Genomic DNA, 18500 nt, shown 5'->3' on the forward strand with positions numbered 1-18500 from the left:
TATGTGTCAAGACTGCATCCTTTTTGGGGGTTGAGAAAACTGTTATTTTGAAAAGATTATATAGCGAAACCGTGCTAGACGTTTCAGTCATTTTACTAGATGGAAAATTTGACTTTTAAAATACAAAAAATGTATATATTGAAGTTAGTCAGAAGCTCAGATACAAGGCCAAAGTTTAGAAAACACCAAATTCCTCTCCCCTGGTAAAATACTTGTGGGAAATACAAAGAGCGAGATTAGTGGCACATCTACAGAACTTTTACAAAAAGCAGGTGCCAGAAATTAATTTCAAAGTAGCAGTTATTCTTCACTGCAGTTTATCACAATATAGCTTTACCACTTCATTTCAAAGAAATTTAGTATAGAAAAGATGCATTTTGTCTACAGGGCACGAGACTTTTTCTTATTTGACATCCCTCTGTATTCCCAGCTCTCAAGTTAGCTGACTAGAGCCTAAACCTTGATCCTCGTAGTTAAAGGTCATTTTTTTCATTTTTGATTACTTTACAGGGAACTCAAACTTAATGTTTCCTATTTGCCAAATACTGTAAGTTTGGTATTTTGGGCGATCTTAAATTTACCTTATCCTCTACATGCTGGAGTTACTCTGATATTTTTCATCTTAGAGATTTCTTAGAGTAATCAAATTTAAAGAATATACGAGCGTTGGTTGGCCAGCAGGTTATTTCTTACTGCTTTTTCAATAAATCTCATTTTTCTCTAAGCAAAGTTCTGCGATACAGTAAGACATTTCCACATCAGTATACAGTCAAGCAAGGAACTAGAACAGAACGCAGAGAATTCACGCTGCATACCCATCACTTCAAAGAAGCATCACTATCAGATCCTGAAAGCATGAATATTTCTTTCTAAAGCCCTGGCATAAGACTAGGAAGTTAGGATTTACGCTGAATTAAGCAACTGTTTAAATCATTTGAAATAAACAAAAAATACATTGTGAATTCTCCAAATGGCAAGTCTTGGTGATTTTAGTTTAATGGAAAGGTTTAATAAACAGAATAAAAATGTTAATTCAGGTTCTCAACCATGACAATCTCAAAAAATTAAGATACAAAATTAAGGAATATTAAACTGAAGGTTAAGACTGGATTTTCAAAGGAATGTAAGTTTTATCAGCAGAGATCATATCAGTGACTACTACTTTAGGCCACATTACAGAAGAGATGAAATCCACATGTGAAGTTATCCAGAAACTTATTTTTAAGTTAATATATTGTTAAATCTTTGGGAGATATACTAAAATTTTAAAAAGTATTTTTTACAGTAGTCAAAAGTCTGTAATTCATGAAAATATGGGGGGATCTCAGGGGAACGCTAGTTTATTTCTAAGTTACCAAAGAGATCTTTCACTCTGTAAATGACACTGAAAAAAATGTCAGGACTGACAAGTTCAAACACTGATTTTAGGCAAACATTATGTTGTATAATACTTTTATACTCATCTCTATTTCATAATGAGGTGAAGAAGCCCTTGTATTGTATCATAGATAAAGCTGTTCATTAAGTTTCCTTCCATTAAAGTACACTGTACATCAGAGAAAGTACCAAAGTTATTTAGCATAGGTGATGTTTTTTGAAGCTATTAATTCATTACAACTTGAAAAAAAACTTGAAAACTCTTGGTATTTCAGACTGATTAGTGTTCTACATTAAAAAATATTTTTTATCGTGTTTTCCTCATTATAGCATATCTACCGCTAAAGGAAAAGAGAAGAATTTCCTGACAGTGACCACTAATGCAGACTGGTGGTCAGAACCAGGAAATCCCAGCTCCTAGCTTGAATGTGTCAGTATCTCATTGATATAGTCTTAAAAGATAAAATACTATTAAAAGCCATTATGAAAAGATAGTGCAGTGGATCTAGATATAAACTGTATTTTATCAGATTTACAGTACTTTAATGGTTTGGCACCTTTAACACTTAAAACTCCCACGTGTTAATAGATACTGAATTTAAGTTTCTCAAAAGATTTTTATGCATTTGTACATGATTCCCTAAAATCACAAAATATATCAATACATTTAAAAAACAATCACTCCTCTATCATGCAGGACTGTGTACACAAAATATAAATATTAAAGAACTAAACATGTTCAGGTCAAGGACAGCATGTGACAATTCACAGCAATTTCTAAACTGTACTGAATAGCTAATAACAGGGTTTTTTTTAATCAAAAATTGGGTGTATAATACACTTATTCTTCACCTTCCATCCAAAAAAATTAACAATTCCAAAGCACTTTTTAGAAGAGCTACAGAAAATGGATTTTGTATAAATGATTGTCACAGAAAAGAATTTAGATACAGCAGGGTCCAAAAATATCCTTCAAAACCAAGTCATGGTGCCAGTCACCAACTTTTCCAAAATGTTAACCATATTAGCCATATTTATTGATAACAGAGAAGCACAATAAAAATTATTTGGCAATGTCAAAATTGTCAGGATGTTCTGAGAAAGGAGTAGCAATAGCAGCAAAATTTGAACAGAGCATCCTGAAAAGATGTCAGAAATTTTGAGAACAGCAAATGAAAGCCCAAATTATGATGATCAAGGCTGAAATCATGAGCCCTTTTTTCCCATAATCATTCCCCTTGGGTACTGACAGGATTCCACATAAAATCCAAATGGAAGAAAGCCAGGGGACTGTTGAAAGTCCACAGAGAAGCGTAGACTTCCAATGCAGAAGCGTTCCAGAATGGCACGACATGCCAGGATTAGAGACTGTGCTGCCTGAATTGTTTTCAGACTGCATCTTGCAAAGATAGGGACGTTGACCCATTGTCATAACCACGTCCAGTCTCATTCAGTTTATATTAAAGACAACGTGGTTTAATGTATCAGCATAACAGATGGAGTGTTGGAAGACCTGGATTTCACTTCTGGATCTGCTTTGGACTAGATGCCTTGAGAAAATCACTCAGTCTTCTAGACACTCAGTTTACCTTTCTGCTAAATGAGAAATGTTTTACTATCTGTGCTACATCATTTCACTGATTATTTTACCACTGCCATTTCAGTAGACAGAGCGGCCTCCAATTCCCTATGTTCACAGTTTCATTAGTGTGCTGACAGCTGCTGTATTTTATGCCATAGCCAGCATAATCGCCAAAGTGGGAGAAGAGATGAATGTAGTGAAAATATCAAGTGCTTTGGAATAAATGCTCTAGAATAAATGTAGTACTTTCTTCAGATACACGATTAAACAAGGAGTTTTATGTCTGTCCACAACCAGTAAGCTATACAGGGAATGATGTTCAGAATAAAACTTCAGGTTAAGAAAAGAACTGAAATTGTGACTCAGGTTCAGAAGCTGCTCGTGACAAAGCTGTTTTAATGTCCTATGCAAACTCCTCTGTATGCATAATAATCATTAAGAAATGCAATTAAATGAGCTATGAATTTAACAGAATAAAGTGACATTTGAACCGATTTAAAGGAAGAAATAATATATATTCCAAAACCACGGCAACTTAGGTGTAGTCAGGATTTGACTCCAATTGAGGACAAACTATCAAGGAGTTCTTAACCTGACACATAACGAAAAAACAGGTCGTTTGCAAGGACTCTTTCATAAATAACTTGCCATGAACAGTAAACGTAGAGTAGTGTTTCAGAATTTTCTAAAGAAGGTTCATCACTGTGAGCAAATTACCATTAGCTGGGTAAAGGTGAGCCTGTAGAGCTGTCTCCTTTTTTTAATTGCATTCTAGTCTTCTGGTCAGAGCTGAAAGTCTGATTTAAAATTCTTCCTTCAATTTGCAGATATTTAACTACTGTTAAATAGCAACACAAGCTTACCCATTCATTTTGAAAACATAAGTTTTTTGGTAAAAAAAAAAAAGCAGAAACTATCAATCATCTTTGAAGTATTTCCCATTAACTAAGGAACATAATAACACAGAGAAAATAATGTACCTTACAGCCTGTTCCTTTCTCAGGTATCTCACTTCTCAAACAAGGGTGTGAAGGATTTTTTTTCCATCCAACATACCCCTTAACATATATAAACGCACTGTTTGGATTAAGACAGAAAATCCTCCAAGAGCAATATTCACATCACTGGTAACAAGCACTCCTATTTAGAAAAAGTTCTTCACAAGATTACAAACCCTTACCTGGGGGGAAAAAAAAAAAAAGAAAAAAAAAAGGCACTTTGAGCAGTATTACAAGTTGTAAACACATCAGTTGAAGGAAATTTCAACTCTCTACCCCACACAGTTTTTGTTTAAAAGATTTAAGAGCAGTAACATTAATGGTGATAATACACAGACAGAAGTATCCTTAGGAAATTTACACATTGGTTGTCTTCCTTCATATCCAGAGTGAATAAATTTTTAACTGAAAAAGGTGTGGCACGTAATTAGTCTTACTACTGTAAGAAGATTTACTTTAACTGTTAGCATTTGAATGTGTGTAGAGGATTACCCCTAAAAAGTGAGCATTCTCCACAACATATACGTATAAATTCTTAGCTCTGTCAGAATAAACATATCTAACACGGTCATAAAAACTTTTAAGACCTTCTTTTATAAGAGGAGTGATCCAACAATACTGTCCAGACAGTACAGAACAAGACAACTAAATTAACTTCCTAACTGAAAGAAGTAGAGTTGTAATATATTTTGCTAATAAACAGTGAGTGACTGTAACAATGAGCTTGCGTGGTGCTTGGAATTCATTTGGAGTACGACTGCTGCTTGAAAGCATCTTTTAATTACTTGTCAAGACAGAAGTTGCTTCAGACACTTCTAAATAGTAATTCTTCAGGATTAATATCAGTAATCACAAAATTGTGACTACATTAGAACAAGAACTCAAAATAGCTCGTCACCTATTTTGTAGCAATAATCTTCACTTTTTACTCTCCTCATAAAGCTGAAGCCATATGTCAATGTGTGCTGACATTAAAAAAAGCTTTAAAAGCACCTCACGGTGTTATCCCATGAGCAAAACCAGGACAGAGTTTAAAGTAATTTTCTACGGTTACACTTTTAGACGACATTACCATTTATATAGACAACTTTATTCATGAAAAATGTTCTTACCCTGAAGATCCAATGCTTTTGCACACACCAAGAAGAGGCCGCTTCTCAGAGAAATTATCACATTTCTGAGTACCTAAAAGAGATAAAGCAAAAAAAGAAAAAGCAAATCACTATATACTGTTTGCATTACCTTTCAAAGTGCTCGCGCACACTGGAGTGGAGGGGCAATATACTGCAAGAATATTTAATATATAATGCAAAACTCAACAGCCTGTGCAAGATTAGTGATAGAAATACCAATAACAGGCAGTCACGAATAGAGAACAACTGCTCTTGAAGGAGACAGCAATGAGGAACAAAACAAGTAGCAAAATCTGGTCAGGATTTTGAGTTCTTTTCTATTCATTTCAGCTGGGGTTAAGAATTCTGCAGCTGTAAGAAATGACAAGTAGCACTTGCTAATTTTTCATTGTTTTACCCAAGTTGTCTGAAATAAGGCTGTCACCAACTCTGCGTGGGTTTCACACATTGGTTTCCAATTTGCTCTGCTGAGGTGTAAGCAGAGTCTAACAGCGTTAACCAAAAGACTGCAGCGCAACAGCTGCCACCCTCTTCAGCATGGGACAAGCTGGGCTGCAAGTGCTTGCCCAAAGCAGGGCCATGCATAACCCCCATGCTACGTGCCTAAGAAAATACAGGATTAAATTCAGAACAGCCTTCCTAAACTCTGTCACCAGCTTCTAGCGCGACTCCAGCTGTGCCCGCTGTTCCCTGCAGACAAACAGGGCTCTTACAACATTCCCGATGTACTTGGTAGATTCCCTTCGCCAGGCACCAAGAGCACAGAGCCAGCACAGCACCCAGCACACGCCGAGACACCGCTGCCTGCCCTGGATGCAGAGGTGCTTGCCTTACTGATATATGAACAGAAATAGAAATAAAATTGAATCAACAATATCTTTGTTTCTGAACAATGTTTTACTGATTCCAGGGTATGCTTCTACCCAACCTAAAAAACAGAAAAAGCACCATCACCACCACTGAACTTCCTCCAATTTCTTTCAACCTTTGCCTTTTACATTATCTGTCTTTATCTATGTCTGTGGTGAAAAATGAACTGGTTTTGTCTCCATTATACATCAAAACTTTTGATCTATGAAGAATATTAGTGATATAGTCTGTTCACAATTAATTCCCAAATACTGGCACAGTTGCACTAAATCAGTTATCCGGAAAGGCACAACAATTAACAATATATATTTTCACGTAACAGTCTCTGTTAATTATTAATAACCCAGGTACATGCAATTAATTTGTAACAAAAACTGTTCAGTGCTCTCATCTACACAAGGATAACTCTTCCCTCCTCCACATTTGGGTATTTGTGAAGTTAAATGGGTCACGTCAATAATTTCCCCGTCAACAATAGCTTTACAAGCAACCTAAAAGAGCCAAATGTATTTTCCTTTTATTCCTATTATTTCAAGCTCTTTTATGAGTCATACTTGTACTGTATGTACTGACCTGTAAATTGATAAATGAAACATACGCTCTTCGTTAAGGGTCTGGCAACCCATTTGTTTGCTTCAGTACAAGTAACAGAGCAACTCCATTTGTTTCTGTTCCCTTAACCAGCCTCTCGGCACTACGGGGAAAGTGCTGACTACCAGGGCTTCGGACAGCAATTTAAGTGGAGACAGGATTTACCTTAAGTATTTAACTATACTTTTTCAAAAAAAATCAGGATATATTAGACACATAAATTCACATGTTTGTTTGTGGGCTAGTTCTAAGTTTAACAACAAGGAAGAGAGATTAAGGAGAAGAAAAGTTGGTAAAGAGTAGAGGAAAACAACAGCACAGGAATAGGACCAGCAGTTTTTAATACCTACAATACAGATTTGCAAAATTTGTACAACAGGTGCTTAACTGCTGATTTCAGTCTGTAATGACTGAAGGCCTTGTTTTTCAAAAAATTCATCTCCTACTTCAAATCTATACTTTCAGAATGTAAATATTAATACTCTAGAAATGGATCATTATTTTGAGGACTCTGCAGGGCATTAAATCAGGTTAATAGCAGGCCTGTTCGTGAGATTGCACAAAGCAACATGTGCTGTTCTCTGCAGTGCTTAATGGAGTCAGCAAACCCTGCCTAGTTCCGGGGTGGAATTTAATCTTCCAAGTTATGGTGGATTAATTTTTATTTGTAAAATTGTGGCTATTTGCATGTGCGATATACTGACGTGGCACACACCTGCTCCACACAGTGTTTAACCAAATGCAGCAGGATGATTGAAATGAAAAACAGCTCGCTAAATCCCTCAAATACAAAAAGTATTGAAATCCTGTTGCAAAGTCTTTTTCTTAAACTCCTTTTATTCTAAATCCTTTTAATTCTGTCATATAACACTACAGCATTTACGAAAAGCTGGAAATCCTGACAAATCACACAATTAAAGTAATGAAAACTGTCTTTGCTGCCAAATAGGCCCCACCGCATCTACAGCTCCATTTAGCTAAATCACATATATGTGCCTTTTCAATCCAACTTGTTAGTATATTTAAAACTGAAAAAATGGCTAAATGAAATTCCATAAAAATCAACATTTACAACTCTATGAAGTCAAAAGTTTATCCACACAAGCTCAGAGCAGCTTATGTGCTGTACTCCTGATGAGGCTGTGCACAGACAGCCCTCAACCTCCTAAGAACTCAGTAATGCCAGTAACAAAACCACTAGCAACAGAAACAGAACACCTGGGGAAAAAAGAAGAATCCCCCTTCATTTTCACACGAACTCAAAAGCAATGTGAAGTCCCCTTGTTTCCCTGGAGCAAGAGATTCACTATCTAAGTATCAAATTGTGACCTATTTAGCAACAGCACCCATGCATGCAGAGCCTATTTCTGGTACGTGACTCCAGCAATCCTGTCAATTCAATAAGGCAGTGCATCTCCTGCTCCACTAGACCCTTTTATTTCTGTTACTTGAAAATTGTGTTGCATTCACAGTCCTGCCATGGCAGAGCAGGAGACAACCAGGATCTGGAAGTGCCCTGAGCCACGTGGCTGGCATTCCTTACATATGGTTTTCACTCCCTGTTTGCTTCTTCCACTCAGAAAAAAAAAAAATAATAATAATTAATTAACATTTCTTAATCTCTACCACCATTTTGTGACTGCTTTGTTGTATGTTTGTTATTGAAAGCAAAAAACATACGTGCTACTTGAAACCGAAGTGAAGAGGTTTGAGCGAGTCCTAAAAATAGCGTGTGAATTCTTTCCTCAGCTTCAGGGTAGCATCTATAAACGCCCCATTTCCTGCACAGATAAGCTCTAATTCTACTACTCGATATCACACCTGATCAATGGGGCTGTGACTGTTCTTCATGCAGACCTTCCCCTTCTCCTTTAGGATTCCTGGTCCAGACCACAGCCTCCCATCACTGTATCTCCTACTTCCAGCATCCCCCAGACACCCTACCTATCAAAGTCCCTCTCCAACACCTGCGGCACCATGCCTGTTTCCTGCATCCCCCAGAAGCACCCCCACGAACTCCAGCTGAATTTTGGCATCTACTGCCTCCTCAGCCCATTCCACCATCCCACTTCAGAGCTAACAAGGCAGCAGATTTGCAAGAAGCAACTGCAAGAAGCAGAGCAGCTGCTTGGAGAACATTATCTTGGCACATCTTGGCTGCATGCAACAAGCAAAGTATTTGGAGTCATCAGAATCAATGTGCAAACAATGTCTGTCCAGAAGGGCAGGCAAGCCCCAAGACAACTGCAGACAACCCACAGGTTTCCTAAAAAGAAGCTCAGGAAGACGAAAACAAGCCCTAGGCAGAGACAGCAGCGACATGGAGTGGCATCTGCTGGCGGAAGTGTTTGTGCATTTGTTTCTGGATTTGACTTTAACAGACAATTCTGGAGAACTGGACCAAACTGCTGCCAGCAGACCCACAGGGAAACTCTGAACGATGGCTCCGAATTCAGTGCAAACATTAAATATTTCTGGTGAAAGAGGCAAAACTATACACATTTACAGAAATTTGCTTTTTCTTCTGCAAAACACCATGGTTTTATTCTTGGACAACTAAATAAATAAAAAGATGATCTTGACACATTTGCCACACATAAATTGAAGACAGATGGAAGTATTTTATTTTGATCGACTCTTGTTTGAGAAAATTGAAAGACAGCAGTCTAACATGGTGTGGAAGGTGAAGGACTACTGGTCTAGAACACTGATGTGACATGGCCAGAACTGAAGTGGGAGCATTCAGGTCAGTCCACACAGCTTCAAAGAAATTCGTGTTTTAAAATGTCATGCTCCAAAATTCTTCCCAATGGTATCTATAAAAAGGGTTACTTCCTGTGCTTCAGAATTCTGCTCTGTAATTTCTGTAATCCACCAAGATTAGCTCATTACACCGGAACAACGCACCTCGCAGTTAAAAATGGCAAAATATGAACACACACCTGCAGCATCAACTTACCCCAACCCAAATCTACCTCCAAACTGCTACTGCTTGTCCAACCCGTAGGGCTAGCTCCTCTGCTGTACACACCAGGCAATTATCTTGGCCTTCTGGGACTTAAAACCACTAACCCACCCAAGTGGTTGAGTATATACAAAACTCACATCTGCCTTCCCTTAGAAAGCAACCTAAATATTACAGCTCTTTTAAGTATACCTGCCTGTAAAGTTGAGTCAGCTTTTGAGGTTCACGTTTTATTTTACCAAAATCAAAGATGTAAGCAGGAGAGCGCAGAGATAAATCTTCTGTAGTACTTTTTTTCTTTTTAACCTTAGACTTTGAAATGCAAAACTAGTCTGTCCCCCAATAAATTTTAGCTTTTCAAGTTAATTCTAGTCTTTAAACCTTTGTCCATAAGCTTCCTGTGGTTCACAGTTGTTTCAAATAATTTAATACCTCTGATTTCTTTTTTCTTTCCTTTCTTAGTTGCATTTGTTTTCCTTATTAGTCAATTTGACTAAGCAGTCAAATTCATTGCAAGATGTACAGCTATTGTATCATCTTTTCTGCAAGTGGTATAATCTAAAAAATGGCATTAAATTAATTCAGTTCACTGGAGGAATTTATTTTCATAATGCTGAGCCATGGAAATAGGTTTTTACAGACAATGACTGATCTGAACTTTACCACACCAACCTGTCATCATGTACCCTTGAAGCATGAATTACCACACGTAATGCTATTCCAGAATTAGGCTTTAGACTTCCCTCACTAGGAAGCACCAGTTTCTTGATTGAATTTTAAGCTATAAAAGGCTACCTTAATAAATGAAATAGCACAAGGCAGAAAGCAGGTATTTGGCCAGGATTTTCTTAAGTGACCTGGGATAAATAATAAAAAATGGGAGACCACAGCACTAACTCATTTCAGAAAGCAGTAATATTCTGATTTTGTAGGGGGAAAAAAAAGAATAACAAACCTATCTGAAGTATATTTATTATTTCCTTAGCAATGATTTCAGAAGTGTATTCACAATGCATTCAAATGTATTCAAAGAAAAACAGCATTAAAAAAAACACACTACTAGACAGGCTCTGGATCTGTTTTGTAGTGACTTCATAGGTCAAAGAACATACAACTAGTGCAGAAAACCAAAATAGGTAGTATTTCTATAAATATCACAGAAATGCAAATGAAAAGACAAAACAAAAAAAGACAAATTTAGGAATATGCAAGTCAGAATACTTAGTAATATGCAAACATTTCAATTGTACAAACAGTATTCATGTAATCAGTTACCCCAGAAAAATGAGAAAGGCATTATCTAGAGGAAGTGAGAAAATCTGAAAACCTGTTGAAGAAAGAATATGAATAATCAGGTTGGCGTGGCTAAATACAGCTGTTATGTGTTGAGTGAGAGGAAGCCCAATACAAAGAAACTTGAGCAGGACTGAGGACATTACTAATTTGCATTATGTAAAATGAAGTAGTAAGGAGTTAAAACACCCTGATTATTGCCTCTCCCCCCCCCACTATCATTAACTACATTGACATTACCAACTGTAGTCTCCTCCTCACAGAGCACGGTAGCTAAATCTATCTGGCACAGGCCCAGCTCTGTTTTGTTTTATATCTAACAATATTTTCTCCCTTTTAGCAATCACAAAGTCCCATCAATTTGTCTTCAAACATTTATTTTTTCTTTTGCATGCTCAATGCATCTAAACAGACAGAAATTCGGAGACCACCAAACCAGGCACCTGTGCCATAAATATGTATTAAATTAATCACAGCATACAGATTTTAAAGGGAAGAGCTAGGCAAGTTAAAGAGCCATGCCACCAGATGGCTCAGCTGATAATGCAGTGTGTTGCACCAAGGTGCCAAGGTCTAGTCTTCTTAAGACTGACAGCATCCAGACAGAGATATTCTCATGTTCTGAATATTACCTAGGCAACTTCATCTCCTCTCTTAAGCCAGGAATTCGGTCACCCTGTAAAACTTGAGCCATTTATATTTCAAGCTGTAGAGAATAATCAAAACCATACCAACTGCTGAAGGCAGCGAAGTTTTAATTGGGATAGGAAGACATGAGCTTCTTTCCTATTTATTTCAAGAATCATTTAAAGACAAAAATATCTGATTTTTGAAGATGATGATGGGATGGTTACGTTTCACTTAGAAGTCTGTTTCTTCAGACCAGGGAAATGAGGGTTGTGTTATCACCTGCTACGCATTTTGGCTTATGGGCTGAAATGGGGAAGGCATTCCAAGCCATGTACAAACATAAAGCCAAATCCATCCTATTTGTACACACGCACACACATACACAGGTATTGTTTTGATGACACAAGATCACATTACAATTCCAGTCCTACTAAGAACATACAGCTGAGGAAAAGTGATGCTGCAATCTTGCAGATCAGTCATTTCTGAACTTCACTGGCCCACTGGCCATGGCCAGAAATGTTGTGACAGCAAGACAACATTCTGCAATCCATATTGGCTCTGTCCCAAGTTTTTGTTTTGTTTTGTTTTCTGCAACTGCAAACAGCACTCAGAGGGTCTTCAGAGCAAAGGGTTGACCAGCAACCTTGGCTTGAAAACCACCTCTGTCTGAATTAGGACCTTACTTCCCTTCTTTAGTTAACAAAAAGAAAAGCAAAGATCTCCCAGCTAAAGGAGTTTCTGCGACTCCTTTAACCAAGCAAAAAGGTATCCTGTATACACCTGATCTCCATGTTCTACTGAACCACGCATTTTTTTGGTCCCCAAGTTTAATAGTCAAATTCGTTCAGTATTGTCATTTCTCTTATTAAAAATGCCCACCCTCTGACCCTCACTGCTGGCAGCAACAGACAACTAATTCTGGGATGTCCTCCCTCCAGCAAATCCTTCAACTCACTGTTGTGGCTGTGGCCAACAGCATGCCCCCTGAAGACTGCCTGAATGCTGTTCTCTCTTTTCTACAGTAATGCAAGCATCTCATTCACACTAAAAACAGAGTTCACAACTATTAACTACAGTGTTATAAAATATTTAACAGCTCTTATCTAACAACAGATTCACAGTCTTTCCAAAGTCAAAGGTATTCTTGTATACCCTGAATTGGTGATCAGAAATGCTTCTCAGCAAGTGACAAAAGCCCTTTTCTTTTTCCCCAGTTGTTTTGTGCCCACTGCCTCAAGACAAGGCAATGCACGCCAAATGTGCTGGAGGTCCCTAATGCTCACCAGGAGCACAGCATTACTGTGTAGCGATGGAAAAGGCTGAGAGTAGCAAGGGCTGACTACAGTTACTCATGTTTTAGCCACCTTAAGTTTTAACCTCAGGGGAATCAGAAACAGTAATTCTCTCACTATTTCTGACCCTAAATTTTGTGGGTAATCTAAAGTGGGTCCGCAGAGAAGAATAAGTGCCTATGTTTTTTAGTGTTTTTTTTATAGCAGTCTCTCAGTTCTTTATGGACATCTTACCCCGGCTGCAGATCCACCAGTGCTGCGATTCTGGGCCAGGTCAGGCCTTGCCTGGTTTGGTAGCTGAGACAAAACGCTGCTGTACGAACACTGCAGCACAGCTGCCAGGCCAGAACAGTTACAGGAGCCATTTCACTGCCCCAGCGTGGCACAGAGCCTGAACTAATAAACTTTGCCGGATCTGAGCTGGCAGTGTGCATGGCCAACTCCAGATACTGCCCTGCGTTCCTGCTACTAGAACACTTATAACCTGTTAAATCAGATTTGAGGTCTCCTTTGCAGTAAGCCTGCGTGAAACAAGCCTGCATGAAATAACTTTTGAAACAATGCTGTATTATGCTATGAAGCACATGATGCCGCAGAGAATCTAGCATCAAAGGACTACAGCATTTTAACAAAATAGTTGACAAACTATTAAGTTCTGCTACCGTAAAGTCACTGCATTAAAACCATAAGCTTTCCTTTCACACCTGGGAATGAGCTTCTTATCACCAACTAAGATCCGTTTCTAGGAATGTGCCAAATCCATCCATGCAAGAGTCCCAGTTTCAATAATTCCCTTTTTCCAGCTTTACAGTAAAATAGCGCTTCAGCCCACTGATGGTAATCAGCTTCTCCTTTACAAATTCCTTTTATTTTGAATCATTAAAGCTCATGTGTTAGTTATCTAAGGCCTCTTATTACAGCTTTGCTTTTATCTGATTCCAAATATGGGTCAATGATACATTCATGTACTTTTAATCAAAGATGTATTTAAACCAAGCCATGTAAAAAGAGACCAAAACATGTTTTTAAAAGGTTTAACTAAATTTAATATGAGCTAATTTGAATATGTAACAACTATCATTGTCAAATGCTAAATATATGCAATTTTGAGAAAGAAAAAAGAGTTAGCAGTGTAACTTGCTGGATGCAAAATCAAAAAGTACTTTACAACGATCAGATTTGGGGCTGTATTTTTGAGTTCACTATTATGAAGAGGTATTAGTCAAAGTGACACAGTTTATAATGACTGGAAGACCTACATATCAGGTTCTAACAATGATTTGGTCAAAAATCTGTAAAAAGAAGTTATGCTTAATTATACACCATATATATATATACACTTACTGATTTGTGGAGCTGGTAAGATTCGTGCAGCTCGAACTGGACCATGGCGAACAGAGAAGAGTTCCTGAGCTTCACCACTGATCTGCAACACATACGGATCATGAATGTACAATGTAAAAATATACATATAGAAAAGCACACATGCACACACACAAACGTGTACACATAAAATACATCCCCCCAAAATTGTTCTGTTCTACAGTCAGCTTATTTAAAATCCAATTCCCTTACAGTCTTCTCCAGAAATCTCCAAAAGCACTCAAATGCTCAAACTCTAACACTGAGAAAAGAACTGCTGGTTAGGAGGCTCCAATTGCATAGAAAAATAAACTGGTTCCCTACTGAGTGCTGAAATACGCAGCTTAATTACAGTGGTTGCCGCTTCATGAAGCAGGTGAGACTCTTTACAGCATAAGCACTGAATGTAATGGAGGTGTACTGAGAGCAGACACGATTCTCAAGGAAAGGAACAACCAGGACACACATTTAGGCCTAAGTTTGGTTCAGAAATACTCTGCAATTCCTTTTCTCTCCCCAACAAGTGATACCTCGTAAGGGCAGGGTATGCTAAGGCTGACATTTCTGTTCTACAAGCTTTGTTATATGCAATTTTCCTTGAAAAAAATAACAAATCCAGTTTTGTGTTTTGTGATTTATTAACTCAGTAATTGCAATGCATTAACAAGATATAATACATACAAAAAGCTCCGAGTAAGTACTTCCAGTCTAGTCCAACAGAATCCATACTAACATACTGCACTGATTTACTCAACTTTCTTAGCCTACTTTTGATATAAAAATCGTATTTGTTGAAGTTGCTTTCGATGAACAGTAACTTCGGTGGTAGGGGAAGACTCAGATCAGAGGCAACAAGGAGTGTGCCAGAGATGGTGGCAAGTTGGTGTTCCCTCTCCTCCCCTTCACAGAGTAATTTCCATTTGAAATCAGCCACGCTGAATCAATATTTAACAGTGTATGAAAAGTAGATAAGAAAGACACTGCCCTTCAACCAACCATTCGCCATTTGTCTGTATGTGGATGTGTCTTAGTCTTGAATAACACAAATTACAGGAACAAAGATGGCCTGCCTCTAGTAACGTGTCTCAGGCATGAATGAGATACCAGCACTACGTACAATCAATGACCACACATTTCAGAAGAAAACACTTGAAGTTGACTGCTGACTAAAGTAACAAAAATTCAAGGAATACAGACCACAAACATTTATTCTACACAGCACATGTTTCTAAGAAAGAGTGGGAAACGCTGGCAGTACACGATCAGACAATTTGATGTTTAAGTACATCCCGTATTCTCCAGGTGTGAAAATTATGTTTCATAATCGGGGGTCAAAACTAATTAAGCTTGTCTGTAATGGCAATCTTGAAAAGATTAAATCAGAAAGAGTTAAGACGAATTTCCAGACTTCCTGTAAATGGTCAGTCAGAAAGCATTTTCATAACTGCCTGGTAATGGATCCAATACGGAATGTCAAACTTGAAGAAAAAAGCAAACATTATGAAGTTCATTTCCAAATAACCAACAACTTGAACCAGACGTAAGGAGGTTGGGAAAGCAGTGAACACGTTGGCACAAAGTTTTTCCAAGTAAGCAGCTTACAGCATCAGAAATAGACACAATTTGAAACAAGGTTCTTATGAATTACTGAACTATAAATCCAAGTTAACTTTTTGAAATGTCCTTTCATATTTTTTCCTATTTCTTTCTGCACTTCAGCTTACACGTTCAGAAAATTAAAATACTGCTACTGTTTAACCAACAAATCAAAAGTACAGTACTTCACACCCTTAGCTTACTACCAGTCTGAACTCCAAGCCTCGCTATTTATTATCACTGCTTTAGACAGTGCAGCAGAATGAAACTTACCCCACAGAAGCACAGGTCTTCCATAAGAGTATTCTGAAAACCTGACCAACTGCAGCGATCTGTTGATCAACTGTTGATCTCATAAAGACTGAGTTTGCATTTATTGCTTCAACAGAATGCCCTGAACTACTGCTTTGCTGCAGTAAGCCTGTAACACCATGCGAGCTACACCAAGTTGGGGAAATACCAGTCCTTGCCACTTCAGGTTTGCACACAGCTAGCAGCTGCGCACTGGTGTGAGTTAACATCAACGATGTGATCAGAATTATTCCTGATGGACACAACAGTTTAAAACTGTAATCAATATGAGAACTAATCCCTTTGTCTACTCTGCTCTTATTAGGCAGATGTTCCTATCATTATGGATTCTCCTCGTCCAACTAGCAGCAGCATCTGAACAACACAAAACCCTGCAGTACTCCAGCTTCTGCAAAAACAAGTTGAATTCTCCCTTTGAGACAGCTAAACGCCCCTGCTCTGACAAACTCACTGACCAGATTCTATACCAGACATAAAAATAATGATCAGAAATCAACTCAGTAAAGGCTTGTTGATTGTTTTTTAACAGACTGTGAGTAGGACACAGATAAAAAGTCCTCTGACACCGGGAAAGACAGCTTGGAAAAAAGCAGGGCACAGTGAAGGAGAAAAGGTGGAGGGGAGACGGGGGGACAGGACGGGACACGAGAGAGAGCTGAACACAGCAGGCTTTCTGTCCGTCGGAACACAGCAGCACTATGGAGGAGTAAAGGATGAAGTGGAGAAGAAGAAAAATAAAAAGCTTTGGAACTATTATTATTGGCAATTAAAGTTTTTTTCCCCAAAATCATGAAAATGCTGTTTCACATGTGTATGCACATCAATGGCTATGAATGAAAACAAGAGGGAAAAGAACAAGCATAACAAAAGTACGGAAGAAGTGATTCACATAAAATAATCCAACCCAATTCAGTCACCTCCTTCTACTCTAAGTATGCCAGCACATCAGCTCTAGCTCCAATCTACTTCAAATAAAGTTACAGTCCCAAAAGTAAGATACACTAAGAAGGCCAAACCTGCGTAACTGAGTTTCTGCTCTTAAATACACTGAACTCCAGAAAGCATGTTTATTTAGCCTGCGATGCCAAGATCTGGCAGAACTTAAAGCCGAGATTTTCAAATAATAGCCTAAAAATGTACAAATACAAATGAAGTTTATTTGTATAGCACCTACCGTCAAAATCTGAGCCAGCTCTTTTCATGGATATATTTTTACTTTTTAGTAATTAATATTAATTACTTGAAAGGTAACTATTTCACTTGATGCTGGGGGGAACAGCAGAAAGATAAACAGACTAACCACAGCCACAGAATCAGATGGTGGCAAAGACAAGATTGGAAGCGCTCAGCTCCTAACTCTGGTTTGAGACCACTGTAATATGTAGTGCTGCAACATAACGTGTCCTTTCCTCTCAGTTTGTGTAGGATTTTTTCCAAGGATACTGTGCATAACTAAGAAAAAAAAAGCAATTAATTGTCCAGATACATTCAGCCGTCTGTACAGTTCACGTACTCAGCTGGTTATATACTGCTGTCTACTGGGGGCCAAAAATCAGCAAATGTTAAAATAGGGCCCCCACCGTCAATTTAGTAATGAAAATACAAGATGCCACCCAACAAATGACAACTCCTTTGTAAAGAAAAAGCCAAACTCCCTAAATAGCACAAAAAAGATTACAACAAATCTGCACGTAACACAACATAGAGTAGATTACAACACCAATATTTAGGAACCTATCATAGCTTAAGTTCTTGTTGTGGATTTTTATTTTTTTTAAGCTACATGATCTTAACTGTTCTACAGAAACAGAGAATCACACAAGGCATTGCACTTTGTTGCATGCCATGAATTAGGAACAACCAAGTTGCTGGTTTGCTGGCCACTGAAAAATACATTAGGGTTTCAAAGTTCAAGATTTTATTTGACTTACAATTAATTTTTTTCAAACTATCACCAGCAAAAGCTTCTGCTATTTGCAGTCTCATAAAATTCCGAATTAACTGTGGCTAATGCTAACACCTTTCATTTACCTACATAAAACATAAAACTTTATTACCATTGCTGAGGCCACGTGTATGAATTTTGACTGAAAGCTGCATCTTCAGGACAGGAAGATGATATTGTCTTATCTTCCTGCCAATTCAGGCCTTATCTCTTTCCCAAGACAGCCGACAAAGACAGCCAAACTTTTCTGTGAACAGGACACTTACTCCACTAGGAACCAGTGTGACAAATAACCACATTTAACATAAGCCCAACCCCACCAGTAAGTGGCTGACGGCTTTGTCACTGCCAATTTGGGCAAGATGCGGGCTGGCAAGCCTATGGTAAAAGGTACCACATCCCATTACCAGTCCCTTGAGCTATACAGTCTCATAGCATAGACAAAATATAAATAGACTTCGTGAACTGAAAACAGAGCTTTAAATTCTTCAAAAAGCACCTGTGAAGAAAGGAGGCTGTGGCTGCCATTTTGGATTTGATCCAGCTAAGTA

At 38.0% G+C, this 18500-nt stretch overlaps 1 protein-coding gene across 8 annotated transcripts in view; it reads right to left on the reverse strand.

The window, feature by feature from the left end:
• The window catches only part of BCAS3 (BCAS3 microtubule associated cell migration factor), a 354038-nt gene that overhangs the window by 321929 nt on the left and 13609 nt on the right, over window positions 1-18500 (reverse strand). For all 8 annotated transcript variants that reach the window (XM_032200766.1, XM_032200765.1, XM_032200763.1 and 5 more), the window contains exons 6-7: window positions 14079-14160; window positions 5070-5142 (exon numbers count right to left, since the gene is read on the reverse strand). In XM_032200766.1, the coding sequence (XP_032056657.1) occupies window positions 5070-5142; window positions 14079-14160 (155 nt within the window). The remainder of the gene's footprint in view (window positions 1-5069; window positions 5143-14078; window positions 14161-18500) is intronic.

The sequence above is a fragment of the Aythya fuligula genome, chromosome 20, assembly GCF_009819795.1.
Source record: "Aythya fuligula isolate bAytFul2 chromosome 20, bAytFul2.pri, whole genome shotgun sequence".
NCBI lineage: Eukaryota > Metazoa > Chordata > Aves > Anseriformes > Anatidae > Aythya > Aythya fuligula.